General features: G+C 33.7%; 1 protein-coding gene across 23 annotated transcripts in view; it reads left to right on the top strand.

The window, feature by feature from the left end:
• The window catches only part of ANKRD12 (ankyrin repeat domain 12), a 149,561-nt gene that overhangs the window by 58,898 nt on the left and 78,477 nt on the right, over window positions 1-12,186 (top strand). For 10 of the 23 annotated variants that reach the window (XM_002757056.7, XM_078347734.1, XM_078347740.1 and 7 more), the window contains 3 exons: window positions 3,634-3,702; window positions 8,359-8,505; window positions 11,160-11,360. The exons of 1 other annotated variant lie outside the window; for it this stretch is intronic. In XM_002757056.7, the coding sequence (XP_002757102.1) occupies window positions 3,634-3,702; window positions 8,359-8,505; window positions 11,160-11,360 (417 nt within the window). The remainder of the gene's footprint in view (window positions 1-3,633; window positions 3,703-8,358; window positions 8,506-11,159; window positions 11,361-12,186) is intronic. 12 more of the 23 variants (XM_008979488.5, XM_078347732.1, XM_054243966.2 and 9 more) reach the window with 3 other exon arrangements.

Below are 12,186 nucleotides of genomic sequence, written 5' to 3'. Positions count from 1 at the left end.
TTTATAATTTAATGCAGTGAGAAGGCCCAGCATAGGCAGTACAGGGTTAGTATAGCAGTTCAATAATGCCATCAGGCACTGATCTCTTGTGATCTTAATGTTCTGCCACCCTTAGCTCATACATGAGTTTTGTCCTTAAGCATTTTTCCTTTTAATCACAAGATTCTTGCTTTTTCCTGGATAGAAAGTAGGAGGAAAAAGACCAAGAACAAAAGTATCTTTTTCCCAGTGAGATGTGACCTTTTTGTTTCTGCATCTGATTGGTTAGGCTATTCTAGTTGCAAGGGAGTCTGAAAAATCAAATACTTTTGGCCAGGCATATTGCTACTCTGATCAAAATTGAGATATTCCTGGTAAGAAGAGGATAATGAATATTGTATAGGTATCTTACAATATCTGCCATCATATGTAAAGTATAATCAGTAACTGATAACTTTTGTTATCTTTAATAATTATTAAAGTTTCTACCTAAGTGAACTTTATTCCTGCGTTATTAGTCACAAAATCATACTTTATTTTTTTCCTAGTCTTATGGTGTCCAGGAAAAAGCCAGAGTCTCTTAATGTCAAAATGTTAAACAGCTATCTTGAAGCTACATGTGAGAGTCTCTTCTTGGCCATCAAACTAAATTTATAATTAATTTATTATGAATAATGCTATCAGGAACATCTTTGCAGATTGTGATTTTTGTCATACCTTGAATTATTTCTTTATTCATTCCCAGGAGTAGAATTGCAGTGTTAAAAGGGTTAAATATGTTTATGATTCTGCATGTTTCTCCAACAGCCTTCAGCAGTATATGAATGTTCTTTAACTTCAGGTAGCATTGAGGAACATGTTTTTCTTTAGGTTGAGAAATCTTATGTTCTATAGAGATAAACCAGTAGTCCTTTGTCATTTTAGTTTGCATGTTTAATCAGAAAGATTGACTGTCACCTTTTTTCTTTGAATAATTGTTTCTTCTTAGCATTATTAGTAAGCAAATAGTTTGCTAATTTTTTTTAGCTTTTTTTTTTTTTTTTTTTTTAGATAGAGAATGTCACTCTTTTACCCAGACTGGAGTGCAGTGGTGTGGTCTTGGCTCACTGCAACCTCTGCCTCCCGGGTTCAAGCAGTTCTCTGACTCAGCCTCCTGAGTAGCTGAGATTACAGGCATGCACCACTACACTCAGCTGATTTTTATATTTTTAGTAGAGATGGGGTTTCACCATGTTGGCCAAGCTAGTCTCAAACTCTTGACCTCAATTGATGCTCCCACCTCAGCCTCCTGCTGAGATTACAGGCATGAGCCAACGCACCTGGCCTTTTTTGGTAATTTTAAAAGATAATGTGTTATGAGAAAATTCAGAGAACACAGTATGATGTGTTCTCAAAGTCTATGGTGGCAGTTGTAGAATATGTTGAAATTTTATTAACTAAATCTCCACCAGCCAGCCTTAGTTCTATTTTCCTTAGACTTTAGATGCCATTTAAGGATTTATCATATTTGGTGTGACTCAATCAAATTTGGAGAGGAGCTTCTTTTAAAAAGAAAACAGAAAGATATAGTTTTTCTGGGAACTAGATTAAAATAGATAAAATCAGTGCTTTGCTTAATAAGAATAACCACCTTTGGTGATTTTTCATGGCAGTTATTCTTGATAGATTTGCCTCTGCTCCCTTCCTGATAATTCATTATTAAAGTTTCAGACATTCAGTACAGACTTGTAAAATTATTTTTTGATGTTTTTCTCCGATTCTCTCGCAACCCAAGTAAAATATTAGCTTAAAAAGATTGGTTTTAAAACACAAGTATCACTTGTTTTGCCTCGCTACAAAGAACATATGTGGAAGAGAATGGCTCTGCTTAGCACTCAGTGTTTTACATGAATCTCATAAACAGTGGTAATCTCATACAGCCTTGTCTCAGTACAGCATGAAAGGAAGTAGTTGAGGAAGGGGACAGGTATATGTCAATAGAAGCTTTAATTTTCTAGTTCCTGAGTTAAAGCTTTATAGACTATTCAGATACCCCCAGTATAAACTACTTAATTTGAGTAAAAGCCAAAGAGCGTGTGGGGTCAGAGTGGTTGCTTACCTCGGAAGGAAGTTTTGGTTGAGCTGTTAAACTGCATTAATGAATATAATTGAAAGGTTAGTTTATTCACTGTGCTTTAATCTATTAAAATGATATCTGCTTTCAATAATTCATTTAATCCATTTGGCACAATTTAATGATTGGTTGTTGATTTGCTTTGCAATCTATGGATGTTATTTAAAATTTTTTGCTTGTCTTTAAATGTCAAATATTTTTCATGAAATTTTTGTAGTTGCTAACTTAATGTATTCCATTTGGAAATATGTGTTCATTGAAAGTCTTACGATTCAGCCCATTTACCTTAGAGTTGGTCTAAATGTTATTGATTCTCCTTTCAGTTGAGTAAACCTCATCACTAAACTTTTAGGCTTACTGTACAATTTTCAAATACTATGTTTAAAGATTACTTGTTCTCTAAGTTTTTTTTTTTTTTTTCTTGAACACTTGGTTATTGATACCTAATTGAAATCATGAATACTGTGTAACAGTGATCCTGGAAAAAAGTTTGTCAATTGAGGATATGAATATCACAATAATATTATGAGTTGAAATGGCATTTATAAATCAAAATACATTAATAAGTAAAAATATCTGCTCTGGCCATATTGCCAAGGTCAGTTCTCCATATTCATATTTCTTTGTCATGAATTGTTAGGCAGAATTCCATATTCTTTTTTTTTTTTTTGAGATAGAGTCTCACTCTATCACCCAGGCTGGAGTGCAGTGGCACGATCTCAGCTCACCACAACCTTCACCTCCTGGGTTCAGGTGATTCTCCTGCCTCTGCCTCTTGAGTACCTGGGATTACAGGTGTGCACTACCACACCTGGCTAACTTTTGTACTTTTAGTAGAGACGGGGTTTCACCATGTTGGCCAGGCTGATCTTGGAACTCCTGACCTCAGGTAATCCACCCGCCTCGTCCTTCCAAAGTGCTAGGATTACAGGCTTAAGCCACTGTGCCCAGCCAGAATTCCATATTCTTAACTGATAAACTTTGTTTTGATTTAGGTTACTTTCTTTCTAGGTGGTCTTCAGTAGTAAGCACTGTAGTAATGTATATCATTTGAAGTGTATACAGTTTGTAGAAAGGCCTGTGGTCTAGGATGATAGTGCAGTCCACCATGTTTTACTGTCTCCAGAGTAGTATTGTCACTCATAGAACAAAAAGCTTGATTCAGGTTTTCTAAAGACAAATTCTAAACAGAAAACTAATGATAGAGTACTGCCTCTTTTACTGTTATTCAGAGATTGAAAAAATATATAGCCTCAAAAGAGAGTATATTTTAATACATAACATCAGTAATACCTGTTACTGAAACTGCATAGTTGAATTTCCCAACTTTAAGATATTTTTGCTGAAGAATTTGAAATACTAGGTGTTGACCAAACCTGTGTTTTAAATATACTTTTGGCTTTACTTTAAAAATAATCTTTTGGAAAAACAATGATAGCTTATTAACTAATTCATAGTCTTTTGAAAAATGTTGGTTTGTTGAATTCTGCATTTCCCTCCGTGTGCTTTTTTCTCTTCTCCTGTCTCTTCTCATTCTGTAGATTCAGATCCAGGACATACAAGTGAAAATTGGGGGGAGAGACTTATATCTTCTTACAGGACATACTCAGGTAATTAGATTATCAGGTGCTCCTGTTTAGCCAGTGGTTTCTGTCACATTTACAATTAATTATTGTATTACAAGTAACTTATTTTCAAGCCAGTATATAGATATCTTTGGTTAAATAAATGAACTACATTGGTGACACCACATTTTCCCATTTTTGTTCCAAGGTACTCAGTGTATCATATCCAACATAAGCTATGTTTGAACCTTGTAGCAGGACTGCCATATACCTCCATTCCAATTTTTTATAGTGCCATGTGGGGAACACCGTTCATGTAGAAAACAGTGTGAGAGTCAACCCCTGGTGTTGCATAGTGCAGTGACTCCTGTGGGAAGATACCCAAGCATTTTGTGTATACCCATCACAGGGTATACCAAATATACTGATTTCCATAGTGTCATCTTACCCTTCAGTCAGGTGATGTTTTTTAAAAAACACATTTAATAAAATTATTTTTCTGTTGAACTCATTAGTCTTTATTGCCTTTGTTGCTTAGGTTAAATTTAACCGTAAGTGAATTAAAATACCAGGTCACCTAGAGAAATGCTGTTACAACTAACTGTATTGCAACCTCTCTATTAAGCTGTGGCACCTGTTGTTATATGTTACATTGCTCCAGATAGAATATAAGAGAATATATAAGTACTGTGTCCTCTTCAAAAATAAGTGTGTTCTCTAGTATGTGAAAGCTAATTAAATGTTTTTTGAATTGCCTTTTTTAAAATTGGCTAACATTGTTATCTCTGAACTTAAGTAAAAATGTGAATATTGTTTAGCCCCTGGGTGTCTAAGTGTCTAGTTTTCAGCATATGATGTTTAGCTATAAAAACTAAAGTAAACCTGCTTTTAATATACTTTTTATTTATTTTATTCATTTGTGGGGTTGGGTGGGGCAGTGGAAGAACCAAATAATTATTCTTAAAATTATCCTGAAAGTTTTAATTGAGCTGATATAGTGCCAGTTACCAAAATTGAGGGGGGGGCGGGGCATATTTTTAGTTAGTTACTGTGGATTAGGCATGCTCTGCTCTGTTCTCTTCTCGTCTCTTCTCTTCTGCTTTGGTTTTTTTTTTTGAAGTGGAGTCTGGCACCATTGCCCGTGCTGGAGTGCAATGGCGCGATCTTGGCTCACTGCGACCTCCGTCTTCCAGGTTCATGCAATTTTCCTGCCTCAGCCTCCCAAGTAGCTGGGATTACAGGCTCACACCACCACACCCGGCTAATTTTTTGTACTTTTTTTTTTTTTTTTTTTTTTAGTAGAGACATGGTTTGACTATGTTGGCCAGACTGGTCTCAAACTCCTGACCTCATAATCTGCCTAGGCATGCTTTTTTAAAAGGTGACTTCTAAGCACCAGAATGCCCCTGAAAGAGCTGTGTATGTGTGTGAAGCCATCCATAATCTGAGTATCATTGCTGGAAATCAAAAGATGCAGACATTTAATTAGAGAGATTCATATAGGTATTTTAGAACCAGAGAGTAATGGCAGTTTGTTTTTTTTGTTTTTTCAGAACTGAGGTCTGTACATTGCAAACATGATTGATTTAATTATGTTGATCTATGTTTGAATTGTGACTCCATTGTTTCTTATAGTGCTGCTTTGTAAGAAGATGTTGTATTCTTTAATTTTTGAGGCATTAATAGGTTTATGAACCAACTTCCCTAAGAAAAACAATTTTGTCTCTTTTCCTTAATAAGTACTTTATACTTGTTTGGGATGTGACAATGTTGAGCTTTCTGTTTATTCTAACAAGACCTGAAAAGAAAGCATAATTTTCAGCATTATAAAACTGGAACATCTTTGTGTATCTGAAGATCTCTAACCTTTGAAAGAATATTGGAGTGTTGAAAAATCCATTTCTCTATTTGTTTTGAATAGTCTTAAATGAATCTCTTGGATTTTTTTTTTTTTTGAGACGGACTCTTGCTCTGTCACCAGGCTGGAGTGCAGTGGCAGGATCTCATCTCAGTACAGCCTCTGCCTCTTGGATAGAAGTGGTTCTACTTCTACTTCCAGCCTCCCGAGTAGCTGGGACTATAGTCGTGTGCCACCACATCCAGCTAATTTTCGTATTTTTAGTAGAGACTGGGTTTTACCATGTTGGCCAGAATGGTCTCGATCTCTTGACCTTGTGATCCGCCTGCCTTGGCCTTCCAAAGTGTTGACATTACAAGGCATGAGCCACCATGCCCAGCCAGTCTCTTGTATCTCTTAAAAATCTCTAGGCTGTCTGAATGGATCTTAAGTTTATATTTGACTGTGCTAACTGAGCACATTTGTCAGTATATCTACATTTAAACTTCAAAGTTCTTGCCAATTTTTAGGGCAAATAAGTACATTTTTTAGGTACTGAATCTTGAGAAGTAGCTGTTTTTTTAGAGTATTATTTAATCACCTTCCTGACAGAAGAAATAGCTAACTCTTTATCAAATATATAGTATATTATTGTTTTTTTATTTATGATGGGTCAGAGGAAGCAAATTATTTACAGGACAAATCCCAGATAGTCTTGTTGACTGCTTTAAACTTGAAAACGCATACTTTGGGACATACTAGTGTAACACAGTTTTGACAAACAGCAGGGTTGTCTCTATCCTAGCTGCCTTATACCAGCTGCTATTTACTTACTTTTCTGTCTCATGCAGAATATGAACTCAGACATATGACTATAGCGCCTCAAAGAAAATAGAGTTTATATTGGAGGCTAGCATCTGATTCAAATTTTTGCTTTAAATATTTGGAATATATTCAATTTGTTTATTTCCAAAATAATTAGATATTTGAATATTTGACACCATGGTATTCTAATGATGCACTTATAAGTATCTTTTTACTCTTGCCTGGGTATGTATTACTTTATCACATTAGAGTGGCTTTTTAAAAACCTTGTGTTAAAATGCAGTCAGAACAAAAAAGGCAACTGTTTTGCAAACAGAAATGCAAAATTTTCCCCAATATTTAGACAATATTTTGAGAGATGCTAAGTATTTTTTGTTTCCTCTGATTGCTAGATATTTGAAACATCTTTTCTATAAAATTTCATAATGTTAAACATTAATTTTAGAAGAGAAATACATTCATTATAAAGACTTGTTCAAATAGAAAACCATTAAAACAACAACAATTGTGGTTTCTTATTAAATACCAGAGAACCAAGAAACACAGAAAATTAATAGAAAGACTCCATACATGCGTCAGGAAAAAATTGGCTTCTTCAGAGACCTGTTTAGGGCTTTATAACGTAGCGTAAGTTAGGAAAATAACTGTGCTGAGATTGGATTTATACTAAATTGGATCATTAATGATAATAAAATATGAAATATGAAAACAAAAGATTATACTGGAAAAAATATAGTTGATTTAAACAAGTCTTGAAATTTTGTTTTTATGCAAAATTAAATATTCAAGAAAATGGACTTTTTAGGAAATACTTAATTTTTGAAAGATTTGTGAGCAGCAGAGTTTTTAAATATTAGGACCTCTGATTTTTCTCAGCTGTAAAGGTGACAGTTTATCCTAATTAAGTGGCACACTGGAATAATTATTACTTTAATTTCTTTTGCCTGCTAATATCAGGTTTTAATTAGTTTCTTTACACTTTCTAGATTAATACATGCTTATCTTTTAGAGTATTTTAGCTGCTGTTCTTATCTGCTTGAAAAAAGACGCTGTTTTGACCACTAAATCTTCCCTTCTCCCATTTTTGCTATTTTTAAATATTTATGTTTGCAGCTCCTCGTTGCAGGTACCCTCAAACCTGGATCAATAAATTCCAGATACTTGTGTAGGGTTTTCCAATAAATAGATGCCCGGACAGGTAATAGCCAGACCTCTGCATTTCGTTGCACAGAGCACCTGCATTAACTCACAAAGAAGTCTTAAAGAAAAGACAAACATCTGTATCTCTTAATTACAAAATTCAGTTCAGTCTGAATTTTCTGACCCTTGATGGGGAATGCAGGCTGCATTGCTAATGAGTTTCCCAGGTAGTTCAATCTGAGAGTGAACTTTATGATGGATCACATCTCTCTGAAAAGGTCCTTGAAAATTTTTCGATCTTTGCAAGATCTGTTAACCCATAGCCACACAGAATCTATAAATTCTTAACTTTGATTAATGTCATTTCATATTCAGCTATCCTATGACTGGAATAAAATGATTTGGTAATTTTTTTCAATAGTTACTCTGTGTGATGAGACTTGTCCTAATTATTTACCTTGTTGGAAGATTGTGTAAATCATTGCTGAAATTACGTAATTTGAAGGAACATTGCTATTTAGGCTTATCAGCAATTACAAATAAAATCATAATGAATAAAAGCGGTTTCAGAGATGCAATACTAAGGAATGTCTGCGGTGTTACCAAGGAATTAAATTTTACCAAAACAACTCATTAAGGTAAAATTTTACTAGTAATAAATTTCCAAGTATTACTAATTTTCTGGAAACAATAGAATTAAGAGTATATTGTTTTCAAAGCCATCAGGAAGAAATTTGTTTATATGATATAAAAACCATTGTGCTTTTGTCTGGCTATTACTAGTTTATATATCGTACACGTTTCTCATATATATGTATAGCATCTATCAAATCATCTTACATTTGCTTTTTAATACTTGGATTTGTTTCAAATTCTTACATATTTATTAATAATTCCAGAGAAAGAAGGTCCAGAAAAGAAGAAAACCAAAAAAGAAGCTGGAAATAAGAAATCCACACCAGTCAGCATTCTTTTTGGTTATCCACTCTCTGAGCGAAAACAGATGGCACTTCTTATGCAGATGACGGCAAGAGACAACAGTCCAGGTGATACCTACCATCATTGAGTTAATGTGTATCCTTGGTTTTTCTCAGGCAACTGTAGCCTTGTCTTAACAATTATTTTAACTACTTTTATTTTTTGTTATTCCTTGAATTTAATCAGAATTACTTGTAAGTTAGTGGTAATTCTATGATTTTGTTTGTGTAACAGTTTATCATTTGTATCCTCTGCTAAAGTAGACGCTATACAAGAGTAGACTCTTTACACTGTGCATAATTTATATTTTATTAAGATCTAAATTGTTTAATAAGGAAAATGTCAGCAGTATGTTTATCTTATATTTCATGTCACACTTCCAATTAAGGTGTTGTGCCACTTGTATGTGTGTTTATATATATGCTATGTGTTTGTTTATATATATGCTGTGTGCTCCAAAAATAATTGATGATGACTTACTAGCAGGGCAAAAACAATAAGAGAACAAACCAAAAAATGTGCTAATTTATAAAAGGTTGCTAAAAAGGTAGATAAAATCCAGACAACTGGCCTGAGATGGTTATTACTAGTCATATTGAACTTACCTATGCATGCTGGCAGCTAAAAGTACAAAAGAAAAATTTTGAGTTACATAGTTCTCATTGACTGATTCAGGAAAGTAAATCACTTTTGTCTGGAGAAAATTTCTTTTGGCCCTGAATTCAAAGGAATTTTATAAGACACTGGGTTTCATAATAGACCATGTTGAAATGCATTGAAAAAGAGAATTTTTTTCAGTGAGTTTTTTTCCTGTATTGCCTCTTTTAAAAAAAATGGGACAACATGGTTAAATTCCTAAGAGTTTCTAAGTATCGTAATTTCAAAGCATGACTGTATCTAGTATCTCTCACTGCTAAAAAACATTTTAGGGCTTCCTGCTTTTAATAGAGTATGTTGTGGTTACTCCTACCTTTTCCACCTCCAACTTGGGATTGTCTGTGGCCAAAATAAAGATATTTTACCGTGTAAAAACTTTGACTGTTTCTGTGAAGTTTTGACTTTGAGTCTGATTTAATAGTTAAATGGAAAGACATTTTTTTTAAATAACATGAACCTTTGTCCTTCTTAAAATAAAAGTTTAATATGAGAGACAAAAAATAAATATCTTTCATCTCCAGTGACCTCCCTTTAAGAGTTGACCACTATTAACAGTTTCTTATATATATTTCTGGGGCTTTTCTAGGTGTAAATTTACAAATACATATCTTTTGCTTGGGTTTTTTTTTTAATATAAACAGGAGTATACTATAATACTGTTCTGTAGTTGGTCCTTTTAAGGGTGATTCTTAGTCAACTGTCTGTATTAATATGTATTTAGAATGGAAAGCTTTTTAAATATTAAGCTGTTTGCCATCATGTAGATATACTTGGAGTTTATGGTTGTTTTATCCATTAGATAAGTCTTCATATTTTAAGAAATTCAGCAAGCAAATTCTCCTGACAAATAATTTGACTAAGGATTATATTAAAATTTACTCATTCAACAAATACTTGTTGAATACCATTGTGTGCTAAGAAGTCTTCTAAGCAGTGATAAATAGGATAGATAAGGCCCTTCACTTAGGGAGTATAAGTTTCTAGAAAAACTTTGGTAGGAAACTATTACTGTGACAATGTACTTTAAAATCCAAAAGTTAGGGCTGGGTGTGGTGGCTCACGCCTATAATCCGAGTACTTTGAGAGGCCGGGGCAAGCAGATAACTTGAGGCAAGGAGTTTGAAACCAGCCTGGTCAACATGGTGAAACCCTGTCTCTACTAAAAATACAAAAATTAGCTGGGCAAGCTGGCACTCACCTGTTATCTTAGTCACTCAGGAGGCCGAGGTGGGGGAATTTCTCAAACCCAGGAGACAGAGTTTGCAGTGAGCCAAGATAGGGCTGCTGTACTCCAGCCTGGGTGACAGAAAGAGACTCTGTCTCAAAAAAAAAAAAAAAAAATCCAGAGCTCTAATCATGTTAGGTTTTAAGACTGGTAAAAAGTTAATTTTCACAGATTTCTTTTCTCTTAGAGCAGTTTCTTTTCAATAGTTGTAAATCTTCAGAGTAAACCCTGTATATATGTCTTGAATTCTTAATTAAGGATTTAAAAAAAGTTTTTGTAGTTTTGAAATTGGAGAGGAGACCTTTGGCATCATCCAATTTAACTTCCTCATTTTTTTAAATACAGAAACTAGAACAAATATTAAAATAAGGGAATCAAGGCAAAGCCCAGTTTTTAAAGGCCCTTTTCCAGACTGCCCTTATTTTTTGTAGCTCCTCACTTTTATTTTCATAGTAAAATCATTATGACCTTGATTTGCACATAATAAAAGACTAGAACTGCAGTGCTTTGTCTGATTTGGAGGTGTGGACTACAGCTTCAATTTCACTTCCTCTAGGTCTTAGAATAATAGCATAACATACCTAGAAAAAATATTGATTAAGCAAACATTTTAGGGTGCATATTTGATACTTTATCATTTTAAACCAATTTTATGAGTTAATACTTTTTTAAAATTGGCTCATAATATTTGATAGCCCTAAGGGAAGATCTCCTCTGTCTATTTGGGTCATTACCGTATCATTCAAATCAAGGTTTAGGTTGTTAGAGTGAGAAGGTATTCCTTATGTTCGAGGAAAATATTTAGCCTAGAACTTCTGCTAACTTTCTTGTTTCTTGCAGATTCCACACCAAGTCATCCATCACAAACAACACCTGCCCAAAAGAAAACTCCTAGTTCTTCATCTCGTCAGAAAGATAAAGTTAATAAAAGAAATGAACGTGGTGAAACTCCCTTACACATGGCCGCTATTCGAGGAGATGTTAAGCAAGTTAAAGAATTAATAAGTTTAGGGGCAAATGTGAATGTGAAAGATTTTGCAGGTAAGACTAGTAATTCAAGACCTACTAATTAGACACTAAAATTTAAACAGATCCTGGTTACAGTTTAATCCACATTCTTTTATCCCTTTTGTTGCTGAAATGAAAGAGTTCTAAAACTATTTGTTATTACAGAACTTTTGGAGAGTGTACATAAAAGCCCTGATCTCTGCTACAATTCCATGTCAATAATTACTTATATTTTTACATACTAAACTTATACTTTAGTTGACATATTACTTATATAGTTCTTTATCCAAGTTAGATTTTGTCCTAGATGAAATAGAGTTATATAACGTTTCAAAGTAGTTAATTTGTTCATAAGCATTTTAAAAACATTTATTAACTTGGATCATGAGGACTGTAAGAGTGTGGTGTTGTTACTTTCAGGATTCAAATAGCATACCAGTAGATTCTTACTGTAAATAATTCAAACAATAAAAGTATGTAGAGAACAGTACAGAAATTATCTTTAATATTACATACTGTATAACAGTATGTAATAGTTCTACAGAACAGAAAGAACAACCTTTCTCCCACACAGGTTCTTTCTGTTCTGTAGAACTATTGTTAACACTTAGGAGGTTACTGTTTCAGTTCATTTTTTATTATATATGTATAAAGTAAATATTTACTTACAGGCTTTTTAAAATGAAATTATTCCATCTGTATCAATCTGTAGTTTTGCAACCTGCCTTAATATCTCACAGATATTTCTATCAGTAAATATAGGTATGCCTACTTCATTAATTTTTAATAGCTGCATAATATTTTCTAATATAGTGTTTCATAGGCAACACTGTAGTAAATACCCATAAACATCTTTGTG

Source organism: Callithrix jacchus, chromosome 13, assembly GCF_049354715.1.
Source record: "Callithrix jacchus isolate 240 chromosome 13, calJac240_pri, whole genome shotgun sequence".
NCBI lineage: Eukaryota > Metazoa > Chordata > Mammalia > Primates > Cebidae > Callithrix > Callithrix jacchus.
The sequence above is the reverse complement of the archived record's forward strand: the minus strand, read 5'-3'. Positions and strand labels throughout refer to the sequence as shown.